This window comes from Vidua macroura, chromosome 19 (genome assembly GCF_024509145.1).
Source record: "Vidua macroura isolate BioBank_ID:100142 chromosome 19, ASM2450914v1, whole genome shotgun sequence".
Taxonomy (NCBI): domain Eukaryota; kingdom Metazoa; phylum Chordata; class Aves; order Passeriformes; family Viduidae; genus Vidua; species Vidua macroura.
In genome coordinates this window covers 9,762,888-9,782,178 of record NC_071589.1, presented here as the reverse complement: position 1 = coordinate 9,782,178, position 19,291 = coordinate 9,762,888, and the positions used below count along the sequence as shown (strand labels likewise).

Sequence of the window (19,291 nt, the reverse complement as noted above, 5' to 3'; positions counted from 1 at the left end):
AAGCCAGTAGCCTTGGCCCTTATTGCTGTGACCAGCATCTGAACCCTGGTAACAACTTGCTATCCCATTACCACACCCCAGGGTGCAGGACACTCAGCATGGAAGGATGGACCTGCTCTGGAGAGTGACCTCTCCTTTGGCCCCTCAGACAGGACTCAGGCACAGAAGGGCACATTCACTGGGGAAAGGAGGAAACCTTTTCTATATGCATTTCTTCTGGGCAGGGACTGCATTTGGACCAGAAATTCATCTTCTCTCCTGGACAATACATGCCAGCCTTTCAGGAAGGCAGGTGGAGCAGGCACTCCAGTGGGATGACAGAACTGTAGTGACAGCTAGAAGGTGATGAAATGTTTGTAAGCACCATTCTGACAGTGATGCCAATCTCTCTGGTTGCCAGAAATATTGTTTCAGGCAAATGATTCCTAATCCAGTGACTGTCATCTTTCCCCCGCAAGGGAACTGAATCCTTTGATACCACTCTGCCACACAAGACTTTTGTTTGTCTCCTCTGATTAATTGTTCTTTCTTCTTGGTAAATTCTTTAATATGAGGACAATGACTGCCAGTGTTTTCCAGTTTCTATAAGGAACTAAAATCTGCATCGCCCCCCAAATCAGAACTTCTGCCCTTCCTAAAGGAAGTTTTATCCTTCCTTTATAGACATGAAGCTTTATGGCAATAATCCATGAAACTCGTCAGGAGAAAAACTACATTTTCATACTGTGGACTCAAAATAGAGAACATTTCAGAATATTGCTTAAATGAAATAAAAATATTTTAAATTTAAAATAGCTCCCCTTTTCACTGTCTGCCAGATCTAGGAAGGAGGTGAAAATACACAGGGACTTGATTTGATGTGTGAAAAACAGAATTCTATAGCAGTGAGTATGTGCACACATTTATTTTAGGTTAATAATAGCTCTGCAATAATACTTAGCTTTGTGGAGAAAACTAACGCTGGGATAGACCCATGCTGGCTGGTGCTCTGGAACTCAGTACCATGACAACTTGAGCACATCCATCAGAAAGAGAAGAAATAAATTTTAAACATCTTGTCACATCACAGTTTTCCTGCTTTTAAGATACGTTCTCTTTCAAATTCCAAATAACTGTTCCCATATCAGCAATCATCACAAGTATCGTGGCTAAACTGGTAGATCCTAGGAAAGGACAACAGAAATCAGCAGCTTTGAGTCTAACAACATAGAGTTCAACATCCAGTATTAGGGGCTACTGCGTAATGCAGGAGTGAGGAGACCGCAGGAGGGCTACCTTAGTAATTTGATTAAGGGAGAACAGCCAGTCATTCCCTCCCTCCGAATCGGTGTCAGATGACAGAGGCTGGATCATCTGTACAGTGTTGGTAAGTGCCTTGCCACCGGTGAGGAACACAACACCAGGGCACTCAGAAACATCTCTGCTCTGATGTCAACATCACAGCTGGCACACAAGAGAGCAGCCCCACCACAGGAGGCAGGTCCTGAGCAGGGCCGACTCTTCGCCTGCTAACATCAGACAAACACCTTGGTGCTCCCACTGAGAAAGAGCTCATTCACCTACATCTGAGGAGCAGAGAATGACCTCAGAAAGATTACAGTACTCACACTGCAGAGAGCATCTCTCCTCGAATGAACTGCAGTGGCTCCGTGAAATTCAGGCTGGTTTAGACTACAAGAAACCATCCAATGCAGCTTTGTGTCAAACCTCCACCCGCATATCAGCTACATAATTAATAAGGATGAAAGAGAACATTATCCCAAGCTGGTGTTCGGAGCCTTGGTGATCGGTAAAGCTTGTTATACTCTGTTCAGCTCTGGAAGTCAGCAAGAGGAACATAGTTCACACATTGCACTACATGCTTGGTCATTAAACACAGCCTTATAAACCCATAAAGTCACTGTTGCTTGCAAGTGTGGAGTATTTTTGGATGAGCTTGTTTGTTTTGCAGTAGGCACAGAAGTTAATTAGTTTTCACAGTTTTATTACTCCACATGGTCAAATAACAGTCTGGAGCTTCCAGGCAGCTAGAACTACATAAGGCCCAGAAAATTCTTACTTTGCTTTTCAGGACTGTTCGCTAGGGTCATAAATCAGCAGCTGGCAAATGACTTTCTGGCTCTTCTTGGCCACCAGTACCAACACTAAAGGATCCCATACATCAATGCAGCAATGGCAGCTCTCAGCTCATGGAGCACAGGGGGAATAAAGATGGAAAACACTGTTTCAGATATATTAAAACAATTCTTTGGGAGGAATTTTGGCTATCACTACCCTGGGACAAGCCATCCAGAGCACTGGTCTTGTTGAAGGGGACTTTGGTTCATTAAGCCCTAGAAGAGACAACACCATTATATTTAACATGTCAAAGGCACATCCTGCACACAGCACATATGCACAAGACCTGCCCAAACAGTTCCCAGGGCTGGCAAGTCCAAGTGTAATGAAGTAAATACAGCTTAATAAAAATTCTTCAGACACTTTATTTAGGTTGGAAGGAAGTTATTCCTCCAGCCATAGTCTCCAAGCACAGCTCAGAGACCAAAGACAGCAGCAGCAGGACTATCTCCCATGCTCTCCACAGCAGTCTCCCCCAAAAGGGCTGCCTAAATGCACAAGTCCATGCAAAAATAAACATTTCCCCAAGACCTAAATATTATTGTCAGAGGACATATGTCAGAAGGAAAAATGTTTGTGCCTTCCCTGTTGACAGGGAGAACAACCCAGAGACAGAAATCCAGTGATAGCGGGACTGTGCGCAAAAGCAACTCCTCTATCAGCAACTAAGAAGGAGTAGCTGAGGGAAGAGGCAGCAGTTCAAATGGAAGAAGGAACCACAATAAACTCTTTGATTTTCCTCCCCAGGGCAAAAGACAAGGCTAAAACCCAACATCATTCCATGGAGGCCACTGCCTGCAGTGAGAAAAAATGCTCAAGTCCTAATTTCCATTATTTCTCAGTGTGAGGGTAAATGTGAGAGGAGTGGCAGAAGACAAGCATCTGGCTCTGTCTTAGAGCCAAGGGGCAGAAATAAAAACCCACTCTAAATTCTTTAGGGCACACCCCATTCTGATACCAACCCTGGCAAAACATAGTTTATGTCAGACATATAAACAATCCAGGAAACTTGTTACACTTGTTTTCAAGTGCTTTGCTAAACCAAGTCAGAGTATTCAGGATCAGGTCCTCCAATAATTTTTGTGACACTTCCAATTTTTCACCTTCTATAATATTGATCCTTTCTCTGCCAAGAGGCACACAAGGCTACATCTCACTGGCTGCAGGCTGCCATCAACAAACCCTTCCACTACCATTGTACATTACAAACAAGTATGCTACACAAACCAGGGACTCCTATTCATCACTGGTACCTATTTGTGAAGGCTCACTGAGGCAGAGATGTTTTCTCAGGGAACACTGCCCTGAAGAAATGCATCAGACCAGAGGTTTGATGATAGTCACAAACAGCTCTGCCTCCAGCTGTCTCATTCATCTTTCCCTCATGGAACTCAGGAGACTCCAGAGTATTTGCTACTTACAAAGTATGTCAAGTATCAAAGAACATGAAGAACAGTTCCTAGGGGTAAGATGGATCTTGCTTGTTTAACATCAGTTTCATACATCGTTACTCTTCTCACCAACAACACAAAGGGTCACTGCAGATAGCTGTTCCTAAGCAACAGGAATGGACACTAAGAACTCATAAATTCTCTGTGTCTTGCTAGTGTGGGTTTTTACTTTTAAAGTTGAAAGAATTCAAGGTCCAAGTGAGACTCAGAGGGATCACAAACATTCAGGACTTTCACTAGATTTTTCACCAAGAAACTTTGTCTCTAGTGAATAGAATATTCCCTGTGTCACGCTGAGCAGCCAGATCGGGGTTGATGCCACCACTCAGGAGACTGGGAGAGGGAAAGAAGTGCTACAGCTTGAACAGGCAAACACAACAAGGTTTGAATCACACAAAAATCCAGGGCATTCAGAGATCAGATTTCTTCAGGAGCCTGTATGTACAATGGTGCAGGAAAACAGCCCATCAGCTGAATCAACTTCGTCTCATGGTCTGCTGGTACTTAACTGATTTCAGACCAACATGTAGTACATGTAGTACATGTAGTCCTAGTGAGGAGGCAGAAAGTGATCACAGCTTTCTTGGCTGCTGTCAAACTCAAACACTCCCACTGCTGCATTTAATTTGCAAACGTGCCCCAGTACTTTTGCACTGACTGCAAATACTAGAAAGCAATGGGAACATCATACTTCCTATTGTAGAAGAGAAACATTTGTTTTGTCTGGTAGAGAGTAACTTTAAAAGTCCTGTTACAGGTGTAAGTGATGATGGTGTAGAAAAGCACCTCCAAACTGTTTCCACTCGCTAAGCAGCAGGCTTGCTTCTCTGGAGACGAGATGATCTCTTCCCCTTCTCTGTCATGACAGCACACAGCCACAGAGCACAATGCACCAGCTGATTTGCAAAACAGCATCAATCCACTCTGTGTTTATGGCTTTTTCTCCCCTTTTTTTCTAAACACACAGGCTTAAACGTTTTTATTGCTTCAGTGATTTTCTATGTGCAAGACAGGATTTGAGAACAATGCATTAGCAAGGATCTATGTGCCTAAATCCCATCCCGCACATCCAGCTGAAACAGCAGAGCGGAGATTCCAAAACCCCCTGCTACAGCTGGGATCAGGAAGCAGCAGAGACACACGGCTCTGGACACAGCTCAACATCCCTCTCGGACACTGCACTCCAACGTGCAGGTTTCTAGGCTCAGACGTGGAAGGTACACAAATGTGTAATGAGTAGGAAGCCTCCTGAGGCTTTTTACAAATCTAGAGACATCAAGCTGCCAGTAACTCATGAGCTGCATAAGACTGACTCAGTCTCCATGTGTTTTTGGTGTGTTTGTTATGACTCCTTGAAACATTTCAGGAGATGCCTGCTTTTACTGGCACAAGCTTAAGAGTGCTGTGTTTGCTATGCTGCCAATATCTGGTTCATACTGATGGCTTCTACTCCCAACTTTTTGCACTAGTCAAAGTCAACAGTCTGTGTACTGGTGGGACTGGAGAGAGGAATGTCCAAATAGCCAGGGAAAGGAGAAATGAGGTAGCTGATCACAAACCTTTCACGCTGTAGGGAAGGTGTAAATACAGTCTCAGAGATCCACATCCAACATAAGGGCCGGCTGGTGCTCTGTGTACAGAGGTATTAGAAGATTAAGGAGGAACCTGGGACGTTTTTGCTATTCATCTTGCAAGGGGTGGGAAGATCATTAATGACCTCCATGTGGCTTTTTCATGCTGAGCCATCACTCCAGGGTATTGTGGCTAAAAGTCAAATCCGGGTATAAGCCTGAAGTGCTGGGAGATTGACATCCACTGTAACAACACTGGGGATGGACAGGGGCTAATCCAGGCATGGTAAAAGATATTATCCTGCAGAGGGAATAGTCTCTTGGACATATAGTTGCTGTTCAATGCCCAAGTTTCCCTCCTTGACTGAGGGACGGATAAATTCCCCTCCCCTTTCCCAGGCTGTATTCAAAAAAACCTCTGGCTGAAGGCAGTGAGGAATTGATAATCCAGAGGGCAACAGCAAACCAATCTCCTTCAGCAAAAACACATCTCCTATTAGCCCTTTCTTCCCTTCAAGGCTATCTGCAGGGCAATGAATTTGAAGGGATTCTTTTTTTTTTTTTCCCAGCCCCATAATCCAAAGTGGAGGAGTCAAAGGGTTAATGCTGTATGACAAAGGTCAGCCCAGTTTGGGGAGAGAGGAGAAAGGGAAGCATTGTGGCCACAGACAGCTCGCTGCGACCACAACGCCACTTGAGAAATGTAAAGTGATGGTGTTGCTCAGAGAAAAGGCCTGAGAGCCGGGCCTAAATCCCAGGGCTTTATCACTCACAAAAGCCCAGCCCCTTGAGTCATTAATCGTGTGCTCCATGGCTGGGTGCCTCAAAGAGCAGCAGATGACACATGCCCAGCTGCTACTGCCGCCCCTCCTCAAGGTAGCGGGGCAGAGGCAGGTGCACTCCCAGTGCCCTCTGCTCGAGACTAATCTATTCTCCCTCCTTGTCCTCTGCCTTTCATCTCCTCCAGCAGCCCACGCTGACAACTGTAAATGAGATTAGACTTCAAGGCATGGGGCAGATGCAGAACCCCCTCTGTGCATTGTAAAGAGACCCTTGTAGATTTTAAAATGTCTCTCCTCTTTACAATGCATAGCTTGGCAGAGGGGGAGAAGGGGACACATTTCCTGTCACACTCTCAGAAGCATCGGATATGGCACACAAGGCAGATGCTGGTTTGGGGCCTGGATGCTAATCTCTTATCACCATGGACAGTCTTCCCACCAGCACCTCTGATTCCCCAGTCACCTTAGCAGATGAAGTAACAAGTTGATGACTATTTCCTAATCGCTGTTTCCATAGCCTCCTATCTGCAGCACCACTCCATTTAAATGTGGACAGATGTCCCAATGAACACTATAGAGGCAGCAATAGTCCAAACTTCAGGCAAGGACTTGAAGGCTACACACAACCCTGGGCTCAACCCTCCTGGCTATACTGCTGCTATCACTGCCATCATTTTCCATTCTTTATATTACAGTTTGTGCTCCAGCTGTTCCCAGTGATCCAACAAACCATCAGTGAAACACGAGTTGTTAGTTAGAGAAAGAGGTAAAATCTCAAGGCACAAACCACTGCCTACAGCTCAGTGAGACCTGCCTGGAAAGGTCTTGCACCCACAGCTGTTAGGGGTTTGCCAGCAACAATAGGCGGGGAAATGTTTCAAAGTGAAGGGTCACGTTTAGCTCAACAGTGCCCCAGTAAATAAACTGGAATTTCTTTTACAGTGTGGGAAATAACTCTGCCTGCCTGCGCTAAGGGCTACCCAGAGAAAAGGGACAGTTAACATAAAGGATCATTAAGTTCAAAATAATTCCCTTCCCCAGTTACCACCAACCATGATAATAGCTGCCCCAATTTTATGGATTGCTCTGCAATTTCAATTGTGCAGGAACCAACCCTGGATTAAAGGCAGCTGCAAAGTCAGCATCTTTTAAAGCATATTTTAATGTTTTATGAGACTATGGCAGAGCAGGTTCAGCTGCACCCACTGCTAGTAGTGTCAGCAACTGAACTTTTCCTGGCAAGTGCATGTCTATCTCTACAGCCTTGTTTCTGAGCTCAAGTTTTCCATTAGCTGCCTACACAGACTGGGTAACTTGGCATCTCTCTGCATTCCCCATAAACTCTGTTCATCTGTTGCCATCACACCCACGTACAAGTCTCAGGGAAAAATCTAGAATTTCTAAAGCAGCTGCAACAAAAACACAGCCTGGATTGACAAGCAATAGGATCAAGGTGTTGAGGCAGTAAGGAGGGTGTTTTTGGAGAGTTTTTTGTGTGTCTATTTAAAACAAGTTTGTTGTCATGACTACAAACCAGGGTATGGGTGAAAAGAAGTGAGAACTCCAAGATGAGGGCTGATAATGCTAATTCACCCTCAAAATCTCAACAGCCATGGAGATGGGGAAACAGAGAGGATGATACAAGCTCTTAGCATCTAACAAGGTTAAAAGCCACCTTCAGAAGGCAGGTCTGTCCCAAGAACAAACACTGTTGTCCTAGATAGCCCCTTTCACCCAGCCCAGCCAAGGGCTGGATAACACCAACAAGCTGCAGTCATTACTAAAGCAGGGGCACTGGGGACACGGCCGCAAAGAACTGCACCCGAGGCCCTAGAGAGAACACAGCAAAGCAGGAACAGCCCCTCAGGACATTCATCTGCAGACTCCAACCATCAGGCAACTTGGCTTCAGCAAGGACCGGGAGATGTTCTCATGTCTGAGTGCAAGGCAATTATCTAATCTTATTAACACAGAGAAGCATGAAACTGTCAGCAGCTGCTCCTGGGATTGTCACATTTTCAGCTTTACCAGAAGATTAACAAAAAATGGGGCTTTGGCCACTGAAGAACAAATGAAGAAAACCCCAAGTGATTGCAGAGGGATGGAGAGAGCTTGCTCTGCTCAGAGCTCAGATTCTTCACAGAGACAGCACAGAGCACGCAGCGATGGTGCAAGCTCTGCGGAAGGCAGCAGATGCAGAGCTAATGTGTGTGTGGGGGTGGAGGGTGTTTATGAGCACAATAAATAAATGTATGAATCCCTATAAAAGTTCCCATATAAAAGTGAGTTAGAGCTGCCCGAGGGCCATGGCCTTGTAATAAAAACCGCATCTCGCAAGCACAGTATGAGGCAGCAGCTGAACTGTAACTGTCTGGCTGCAGCCCTGAAGAGCTGTGAGTCTGCCTGTTCCCAGACTCTTGGGTGAAGTGCTGACCCCACTAAATCCAGGAGGAATTTCAGTACTTGTTTCGGTGTAGTCAGGATTTTGTCCTGGGAGGGGCTTCTTTGAACCTCAAAGCATAGGAAGCATGGGTCTGAATTTTTGTCGAATTTAAGTTCCTTTACTTCTCAAATAAATCAATCTGCAAGTGGCTGAAGATCTTGGCTTGAGTCACTGACAGTTCCCAGTGTGACAGATTAGAGCTGGATCAAAACAAATAAAAAATTCCTACAGAAAACACGGTCAGTCACTCCTTCTCCTAAAATAACCAAGCAAAAAGCACTGCTTTCTGGCTGAGCAGAAATTTTTCCATCAAGAAGTTTTGAATTTTTAATTTAAGCTGGGGAAGGGGAGATCATAAAAAAAGAAACCCCTTCAATTTTGTATGTCTAAACAGAAAACTTGCTGCTTTTTTTGGTCAGTAAACTTAAATAAAGTTTTAAAAATACTTCCTCAGAGAAAAAAAAACAAAACAAAATTAAAAAAAAAACAAAAAAAACCCAAAAAAACAAACAAACAAACAAACAAAAAACCAACAAGCATTAATAATAATTTCATTCCCCTCTCAAAGGCTGTGTGTGTGTGTGTGCGCTGACCTCTCCTTCACAGTTTTCTGGGATGACAGAGTATAACAGCAACAAGCCACTTGAAGACTCCCAGCCTGTAAATTCCCAGTTACTCTTAACACTTTCTCCAGAGCCTTCTCTTGCTCTCCTGGGAGGTGGTGAGTGCAGCAGCCTACGTGTCTCAGCTGAGAGGGTAGCTCTCAAACCTCAGTCCCAGCCCATGAGTCACAAATGCACGTGCACCCTGGGCCACCCATTTCCTCTCCAAGTACTCACCCAGCCAGGTGCTGACTCCCAGTGAGAGCTGCAACTGTTCCCAGTGTCAACACACAGGCTTTCTCTAGTTATTAAGACTGTCCTCATGTTTCACATGTATGCCAATCAGAGCTAAACGAAGTGCTCCCCTCTCCTCCTAGCACCTTGCTGCTGGGAATAGCAACCTTGTTCCATGACAAACAGCATCTTGCAATTCACTGCAGGACTAATTGCATTGCTTTGCTGATATAATGCTCCAGGAAGATGTCAGCTTTGCCCACAGGCAACAAGGACATTATTGATTTATTCAGGACTTATGTGTAGCTGTCACAGGTTTCATTCTCTTTGATAATAAAGTCTTACAGACAAGTTTTAAAATTCAGCTGCAGCCCTAATTGAAACACAGCTAATTATTGAAGGTCTGTCTTTACAGCCTGTTCCATTGTTACTGAGCTAGTGTTCTGTATGTCCAACAGCCAAACTCCTTCCCCTTAAAAAGAAAAAAAAAAAAAAAACAGGAAGGAAAAAATCCCATCTACTATTCAAGCAAGTCCAATGGGAAATTACAGATTCCTCTCTTTGAGCCTGAGGTGGTAGCTACCAGCCAACAGCCCCATCCCACAAGGACTCAATGACTTCAAAGGATGCTTGTAGAATAAGACTCCAAATTAGGGCCAGTGTTGGAGACAGGAGAATTCAAAGCGGCTGGAACAAACATTCAGCCCAGACCACAAGAAATTTATTGTCCATCCACCTTTTCAGTGGCAGCATCCCCTATGAGCCCCAGCAGATTCAAACACACCACACAATTTAGGTGTGATCAACAATCATAGTACCCAGCTCCCAACTGCCCGCTGACTGTACCACAGCCAACTTGCTGCAGTCCAGACACGTGGACTAGCAGTTGGTCACAGCTAACTGTGTATAAATGAGCACTCATCAGAACAGGCAGCCCCAGTTAATAGCTGAATGATAACAGGACCCCCAGGGTACCAAGGACATCCTTTCGCAGGCTGCGCCACAGCTTTTGGCTTTGTAGTTCAGCCAGACACAGAGGCAAGATTATCGTTTCATAAAGCAGGGATGAAATCTCATCCAAACTTTATTGCCAGGATGACGCCAGCGTCAGAGGAAGCTCCCTTACCGAAGGTGACATTTACATGCATGCACAACAGCACAAAAGTTTATGACATCAGGAGAGTGCTGCAGTTTAGAAGCAAATCAACCCTAGAAAAATCCCTCTGTTTATAGCTGCTACACATTTCAACCCAGCAGATGGAAGGGATACCACAAAGCAAACATGTCAGTTAAAGCAGCTAAAAACATAATTTACAAACTAAAACCCACAACCCAAAATCTCAGCAGGTATAGTTCAGAGCTCTTCAGAGCTCTGCTGACTTCAGCCAGCTACAGATCTGACCCAAGGCATTTACCTGACACAACCATAGTCTTCAGTACAGAAGCAGATTCTTTGCTAACCCTGTGCAAGTTTAAAGCAGCAGGTCCTGCCTGGATGATGTAACCCTGCAGAAGTCAGTTTAGCAGCTGGGGAGCCATTTCAAAGAACACTGTGCTGGTTTTACAGGTCTTAGTCTGCCTGCCTGAAAGAGTAGAAGATCCTTTAATCCACAAGCAAGGACAGCACAACTCGCAGGAAACAGAGCACCTGCTGACTGTACCAGCACCTTGGCTCAGCCCCTGAGCCACCAGGGAAGGGCTCACTCCTGTCCATGGCTACTCTGAAGAGGAACTGAGAGGAAGGCCCAGAGCAGCTGTGATAATTATGACTTGCACACCAGCATCCTGGGAACTGGGAGCATGCAGCACATTACTCCTAGGCTGTATTTTTAAATGCAGGGGAAAGCCAGTACAGAGGAAATTAACCAGAGGTTAGGCTCTTTGCTCACAAGACAGAGAGAATATATCATGTTCACATACCTGATCAAATAGGACTTTCCAGTGCTGAGAGGCAGCATAAGGGAGGAAAAAGAGTAAAAAGAAGGTATAAGAGCAACAGCATTAACATGCAGTAAACTGTAGAATTATATTCTAACAGAGAAATAACCAAATGATTTAATGTCATTTCCAACATGCCATTTCCTTCTTCATCCCAGAATCACCTACCCTTCCGGAGGAGGAGGAAGGGGAATCTACCAAACACAGGGAGAACAGTTTTCATTTACAAATCCAAATTAGGATGAACTCAAAACATTCATGTGTTAATTCTGTTTTCTCACACTTTGTCTATTTGCAGGCAAGCAAGGAAAAAAGGGGTTTTTACTCAGAGATCAAGAAAGCTCTGTGTATATTGAGGGAAGGGACAAATTAGCAATGTTTTTCCAGATCACATTCTGAGATCCTGCGGCCCAACACTGACCCATCAATTACTTTGCTGGGTTATCAGAGCCCTGTCTACTGCCTGCTCCTGATTCTGGCTTTCTGCAGGCTTTTTGATAACCCATCAGTTCTCTGAGCCTCACATGTCCACATCTGAAAAACAGGTAATTCCTCTTGTGCAGGGTGGGAGGGTGGAAGGCTGGAGAGAGCCCACTGCAAGATGTGATTTGCCTCACATCTTTTGTTCTATCACATCGCCTTAAAAATGCTGTATAGGAGGAAGCTCCACTTCAATGTTCACAACCATGTGAACACTGCACAAGTCCTTGCCACTTGGAAACTGAAAAAATAAGCTGGAAACTGACTCTGATTTATGCTTTGTAGAGAGACTGGTGTCAGCTCACCTCTGTGACCCAGACTTGCTGCCTCACTGTCCCATGAAACAGAAGAAATTCCTACTGACTTGTTTAAGAGTTTCATCTATCCTGGATTTAGGGGACAGTTGAGAAGACAGCAGTTTCCAGGGGGCAGCACTGGGATAACCACCGTCTTAGGATCCCTAGAAACATTTGTACATTTCCAGGTTCGTGGTTTTTTATGCCTCATTCACCTTCCCAGAAAAAAATCAAATTGATTAAAACAACAAATATCAGACTCTTATAAGACTCTCCTCACAGTGCTATTAGCAAAGCAGAAATCTGGTCAGAATCTTATCTAGTCCTAGAAGAACATTTCCTTTCACATGGTGGGCAAATCTAAAGCAGAATTGACTAGACAGACAGTGGGGTATCAGACCACTGAATTCCTTTTCATTAGTTAAGTTGTTGGCTCCCCTCCTCCCTATGTCTCCATTTATAAGCTCTCATTTATCATCATAAATCAATCCAGCATTTTAAACAGAACATTTTGGGACTGAATCCTGGCTTTATGGAATGCTGCTCTGAGAGCTACAATGACATCACAGCTGAGCTGTTATACACTGTCAAGGCTGTGACAGTCAAACCTCCACTGTGTTATATTTTTGTGGTTAATAACACATAAAGAACTGACCTTGTGTCAGTTCTTGCTGGCCAAGCTAGAGAGCTTCCATCAGGCTTTCAGATGTAATAGCAACAACACAAAATCAACCCCTGGTTAGGTCTCAGGGGGCACAGAGTAGCACAGAGCAGTTGAAATTTTCAGAGATGATGCTCTGTAGCCTGCTTGTTTCAGCAGGAAATCTTGGCAGAGTAGAAGGAGGGCATTTACACCGCTTCCTGCTTTTCTGACTTGCAGATGATACATGATACCTCAGGCTTCTGTCACATCATCTATTGCCAGGTCTCAGCAGCTTCCCATAACCAATGCAGCTGCAGGCTTTAGTTTTGTTGATTATAGAAAACAAGGTACCAGAGTCAAATAACAATGCAAGTAATGGCAAGACACTGCAAGCTGGATCTGACCCAAGCTGTCCTACCTCAAGGTCAAGCAGGAAGGCAGCAGCGGAACTGGGATGAGAATCTAGACTTCATGAGGGACAGCTCCTCTCCCAGGAGTCCAATCCTGCCAGGCACTCAGCATTTCAGCATCTCCTGGGCCCCCTGGTAGGATTGAATTGCTAATGGCTGCATTTGTGTAGAGGCTGGAGTAACTCCAAGGGGCTCACGTGTATCACAACAGGAAATCTTTCTTGTAGGACCATCCAGACAAGCACAAAATTTGTCAGAGAAGAAAAGGTCACAGTCTGATGTAAGCAAGCAATGGGATTTGGAAACCTAGACTGTGAAAGCTCCTGGAAAGCCACCCTTTCCAAGTCAAAGCTACGCATGCCCCTGAGTCAGGCATCTCTTCTTAGGACTGTCTGGCAGTGTTGTAGCAGAGGTCAACCTGCATCACACGCTCCCTCCTGACTGCACTGTGCTCAGAACACAGACTGGGGAATGCAGCTCTAACAAGCTCTAACTGCACTTCCTCCACTGCCCTCTGGGAGGAAAATCCAACAGCAACCGAATTCTAGGTGATTCAGAAGGAAGGGCTGGGGGGTGAAGAACAGGCTCTGTCCCTAAGCATGCCTGGGCTGCTTCCTCCAGCAGCATCAAAAAGTTAGAGAGAGGGCCGAGGGGATGTGCCATTGCTGGACGTTCAGCTCCCAAGTGTCCCTTTTGTAGTGGCGCAAGACCCGAGTCAGAGCCCGCTTCAGAAAGACATTTAGTATCTCTGCTTTATGTCTGACAGGCTGGAACAGACCCTGCACTTACCGCTGCAGACTGAGCAAACACTTTTCAGTCCTCATCCCAGCTGAGTTTGCTGGGAATGAGAGCTGTGAGCAGTCCTGGGATGCACCAGGAATGCAGGATCTCTCACGTTCACTGCCTCCCAGACAGGTGCACGGCGAGCTCCTGCCTCCGGGTCCGGCAGATGCAGAACATCTGCCTCAGCTCTGCAGGCACTGCCGCTCAGCACGGCAGGAGCAGATCTGGAGTGCGCAGGACCCCTTCGCGTCCTTCTGGGCTGAGTGAGCAGAGAGTCGGTGCCAAGTTATCCCACCCTCACGTGCCATCAGAGCTCGGAGGGTGGAGAGAAGCCATCAGCCCTGTCGAGCCGAGGAGAAAACTTACTCGACTGTTTGTTGCTCGGGGGCTGGAAGAGGGAGCAGCTCCCGAGGGCGGGAGCGTTTCACATCTGTCACCCTCAGGGTGGCTGTGACTCTGGAGAAGCTCTCTGTCCTCCAGCAGCCCCTCGAGCCAAGGCGTCAGCCCCTCTCCAGGCTCCAGAGTCGCGTCCGTGCGCAGTCTGATGCCCCTTCCCGCTCAGCTGCCACCCGCCGGCATCTCCCCACCGGACGCGGGCACCCAGCGAACCGGGAGCCTGTCCGGGCCGCTGGGGCTTAGAAGGACGGGAGCTGCGGCCCCGGGGACGGAGCCAGCCCGGCGGCTGCTGGAGCCCGCAGACACCCAGCGGCGGGAGGCGCGTAGGGCGGCGGGAGGGCGGCGAGGACGGCGGCTTTCCCTGGTCCCGCAGGGTCACCGGCCCCGCTCCTGTGCCCATCCCGGGCTTCAGCTATGAATAGCTTGAGCCGATTATCCCGGCCCGGGGGAAAGGGGGGAAGATACCGAGCAAAGGAAACTTACATCCTCTGCGGCCATAGGTAGGACATCTTCGGAGTCCAGCACCTCGATTTCTTCCGCCTCCGAGCTGGCAGCCACAGCAGGGGAAGAGCTGGCGTGAGGCTCCGGCAGCCTGTCTCCCATGCTTGGAAACGGTCCCCCTCCAGCCCCCGCCCCCCTTCTCCCCAGATCCTTAAAGAAATTAAACCTAGCTGCTGGTTGGCAAACTTTCAAGCGCAGCCGAGCCTCCCTTCATGACTCCCGCAGCCGGGAGGGGAGGAAATCCTCCATCCGCGGAATATCCAATTAGCGCGGGCAGCGCCGGCGGGCGGCATCCCGGCGGCCGAGCTCCGGCCGGGGCAGTGACCCCTCCCCGCCTCCCGCCCCTGCGGCCGAGCCATCGCCCGGGGACGGGGGTCCGCCCTTCCCGGCGCGGGGGGAGCCCCGGGGGCTCTCGGAGGCAGAGCCCGGAGCTGCGGCACGTCCGAGGATGCGGGCTTGGCGGCGGCGGCGGGGGGGGGGGGCAGCGCCGGGTGGCCCCTGCCCACGGCCGGCACCGCCTCCCACGGGGCGACCCGCGGAGGCTCGGCCGTGACCGGCACCGGGCAGCCCCTGCGGCGGCACCCGGCCGGTTCCAGTCCTGCCCTCCTGCCCACGGACAGGTGACCAGACGTGCCGGTTCATCGGGGCTCCCTGCAGGCGACTTCTCTGTCCTAGAGTCTCACCGTGAGAGGCTGGTGTGGGGTTTCACATCTTTTACCATAATTATTTGTTCCTATATGTCGGGATGGACAACTTAACCATCTGGAGCCTGGATTAGGAACTTGAGGAATGCCTTGACTGCCGGCAAAAAATCCAGCAGTTTTAGCTTCTTCCAATCAAGTACAGAAATAGCAGGTTGGCAAGGGGGAAGGGCAAGCAGAGCCAGGCTGATCCACATGGTGCCTGTGCCTCTGCTTTCTGCTAAAAGCCAGACAAAGCACAGTCAGAGCAGAGTCCAGCACCACAGGCCATGTTTTCTTGATGAAAAGGTCCAGTACCAGATCAGACATACCTCAGCCACGAGTACAGAACCAAGCTGGAAGTCCCTATTTTCTCTACAATCTGTTTAAAAATCAACCAACCACAAAAATAAAAAGTAAACCAAATCAGCTAGAATACCTCTGGAAAAGGAGCAGGATCTTCCATCCTGCAGTAGCAGAGCATGCAGCAGAGAAGCAAAACCAGAGCCCTTGGACCGGAAGAGAACTTTTCAAGCTCAGGATTCAGGTAGGAAAATGACAACAAAATAAAAGCTCTTCTGAGGTTTTCAGTGCAGCTAATGAAGAGGAGGGCTTCTGTCCCCTTAATGACATCAGTGAAACAGAGCAGACCTTCTGCACATTTAAAGGCAATTCCTTGAGCCATTTCTCCCTGGTCTAGAGCCTGTCCAGCCTGCTCTCCTGAAGCAAGAGAACAGGATACCAAATCCAGCACTTCTGAGAAGCACTAACCCACTTCACTCATATAACACCACTCCTGCCAAAATATTCCAGGCACTAAACAGTGATTATACAAACAATCTCTTTTTGATTGAAAAACTAAACCTCATCAAAACTTCAAAACAGATGGATAAGCAAAAATATGCTATGCCAACAGAAACAGTCATTTAAACATGTCTGTAGGGAGGAGAGAAGCGAGTTTTTAGAGTAAAGAGAGAATACATGAGCTGAATTTCAGGGGTAACAGGTTCCACTCAGTTGGGGACTCTATCATCTCTGATTCCAGATGCAAGTGGGAAAATGACAACTGTGGAGTCTAACATGAATGTAATCAACAACAGGGAGAACCCCCAAAACTCCTTACCTTAACACCAAACTCCCACTAAATTGAGAAGTTGCTGCTAAAATTACAAGTCCATTTTTCTCCTCTAAGGACTGTTTTTCACTAGTGGTAATGATAGGTTTTGGTTTTTTTTTTTTCAGGGAAATATCTCTGCACATTGCACATATGAGCTAGTGCTGTGCTATAATTGTCACGGAAAGGAAATTAACAGTATTCTAATGAGGAGTTTTGTTACAGACAAATTATCGTCTTGCACGTGTGTGAGAGGCTCTTAATTTAGAATGTCATTTCTCTCCACTGCATACCCTAGTGACTCTACCTTGGAAGACAGTAATTGCTAGATAAACTGGGGGCTTTGTGGTCCACCCCAGAGCAGATGCAGACAGAAGGAAGGGCTTCAGAAGAAATGCAGACAGAAAGGACTTGAGATAATAAACCCCAATCCATTTTCACACTCAGTCATATAGGCAACTTTTATATTCCAAATACTGCAAACAAAATGTAGATGTATGTCCTCCCTGCATTGGAAGTGGCTCAAAAGGTCAGCTGATGAATATGTAAACCCCCCCCCCCCCCTCAAAGAAGGGACCCAGCCAACATCTGTTAGCTAAGCCCTCTGGATTGAAGATAAACACTTTGTTCACCGGTCCTTCCTCCACCTGAAGTAGCCCCAAAGCTACAAAACTTCCCAATTTTGACAAGTAGCTTCCCAATTCTTCCCTTGTAACTTTTACAAAACTTCCCAATTCTGACAAGTGGAACTATGTGGAGAAAACTACCCAGCTTGATTTCCATACCAGAGCCCAGCCAGCTGGCCAGACTTGGGAGACAACTTCTGAAGGAAAATGCAGCATTTTGGATCAAAACCCCAAAATGCTGCAAACAAACAGAACCTTAGGAGGATATTAGATAGCACATACACAGCTGGGACTGGATCAGACCTGTCAGATTAACCCCTTCAGACTTATGAAAACAGCTAAAAACCTCTAAGGTTTAATCCTTTTGTGATTTCTAACTTGGATGGAGGATGGTTGAAAGACCATCCTCCTGACCCTCCCTACTCCATGTTGTACTTAGAACTTTCCAAATGCAGCACTGAAAGAGCACTAGTCTTTCCACCTGCAGCCTCTTCTACCACAGTAACTGTTATTGGTTGCAGCTGGTTTGAATTGTCCTTTTGGTTAGGGAAACAAATCTGCCATTAACTCTTTTTGGGGCAGTTGTCTTAAAAGGGAGCTCTCCTATCAGGTCAGCCTTGTGGTATTTTAAGATGTGTCTGCTTGTTTTTACCTGTCACCTGCTGGTGACATAACACAGTTTCATTCCTAAACAAAAGAATTGTTTGAAATGAGACCAATTAGTAATTCAAGGTTAATTTCCAACATAAAATAAAGTCTTGCTTACTATTAATCCTGAACTGACAAACTTTCAGACAAGAGGTCAAAGTTGAGGGGCGAAGGATGTGTCTCCAAGGAAGATCAGTCAAGGTCTTTGTCCTCTCAGTGGCTTTACACCATGGTCAGGGAATTCACACATCAGACTGAGCAGGAAGAAATTGAGTCTGGTTGTGGAAAATACAATGAAAAAAGTTGTTAGAAAACTGACGGCAGCAGAAGAAAGAAAACAAGTCACTGTCAAGAGTAAGTGGACTGGAGTGCTGCTCCTTCTTCCCAGCACTTAATTGCAGCAGCTAACTTTTGGACATTCTTCATTATATACTCTATGAGAAGAATTTCCCCTCACGGTAATTCTAATCCTCATAGGATCCAGGAGGGCTTGGCCAGTGGCAGCAGGGCTCCCTCAGGGAACACCGACAACCTGCCTGGATGAGGCCACAGCAGAGCTGGATACCAAGACTTGTATGCTCTTCTCTAAGAAATTCCTGTCCCCAAACCACTGTGGAAGGCCTGTTGTATATAAGCAGGCGGGGAGCCACTCCGTCCCTCACCTGCGCTGGCCGCCTCGGGCCGTGAGGGCGGGCAGGCAGCGCCTCAGGCCAGGGCGCGTCCCTCAGTGGGGCGGCAGAACCCGCTCCCGCCGGGCCGGGCTGACGGGGCTGTTCGTTCCACACGGGAGCGGCCGCTCGGCCCGGCCGGGCTGACAGAGCTGTTCGTTCCACACGGGAGCGGCCGCTCGGCCCGACCGGGCTGACGGAGCTGTTCGTTCCACACGGGAGCGGCCGCTCGGCCCGGCCGGGCTGACGGGGCTGTTCGTTCCACACGGGAGCGGCCGCTCGGCCCGGCCGGGCTGACGGAGCTGTTCGTTCCACACGGGAGCGGCCGCTCGGCCCGGCCGGGCTGACGGAGCTGTTCGTTCCACACGGGAGCGGCCGCTCGGCCCGGCCGGGCTGACAGAGCTGTTCGTTCCACACGGGAGCGGCCGCTCGGCCCGGCCGGGCTGACAGGGCCGTTTCCCGCTCCCGCCGCTCCCGGGCTCAGCGCGGCCCCGTGAGCTCAGCGGCAGCGCCCCCTGGCGGCCGCTCCCGGGCGGGCTGGGGTCCCTCGGGGATTCCCTCGGGAGCATCCCGGGATTCCCCACAGCTCCCCGGGAACGCCGCACTGCCGGAGCCTCTTTAACCAACACGGAAATATTAACCAATTCACTGCCCACAGCTTCCTACACCCCACGGAACTATTTGGTTTTTTCTCCCAGTCTTTGTCCTTGACAGTAAATACAAAGTTCATGGTTGACTATTTGCATTTCAGCTTTAAAGTATTATATAAGGCACTTTGGTCTTCTGATATAAATCAGAAATAAACTTCTAATGGAGGCATGAGAGAACTGACAAGATATGTAACCTCCAACAAGTGAGGGCACCAGCAGAATCCATTTACATAAAGGACAAAGTTTTGGTAAACTCC

General features: G+C 47.6%; 1 protein-coding gene across 9 annotated transcripts in view; it reads right to left on the bottom strand.

Annotated features, from left to right (window-relative positions):
• The window catches only part of RHBDL3 (rhomboid like 3), a 65,560-nt gene extending 46,400 nt beyond the window's left edge, over positions 1–19,160 (bottom strand). For 3 of the 9 annotated variants that reach the window (XM_053995020.1, XM_053995021.1, XM_053995022.1), the window contains exons 1-2: positions 18,379–19,160; positions 17,835–17,991 (exon numbers count right to left, since the gene is read on the bottom strand). Coding sequence is in view for 4 of the 9 variants with exons in the window: in XM_053995028.1 (XP_053851003.1) it covers positions 11,122–11,145; positions 14,631–14,750 (144 nt within the window). In the remaining 5 variants the exon portion in view is untranslated. Of the gene's footprint in view, positions 1–11,121; positions 11,146–14,630; positions 14,888–17,834; positions 17,992–18,378 lie in introns of those variants that run through there. The other 6 variants (XM_053995028.1, XM_053995019.1, XM_053995025.1 and 3 more) reach the window with 6 other exon arrangements.
• Positions 19,161–19,291: the final 131 nt, after the last annotated feature.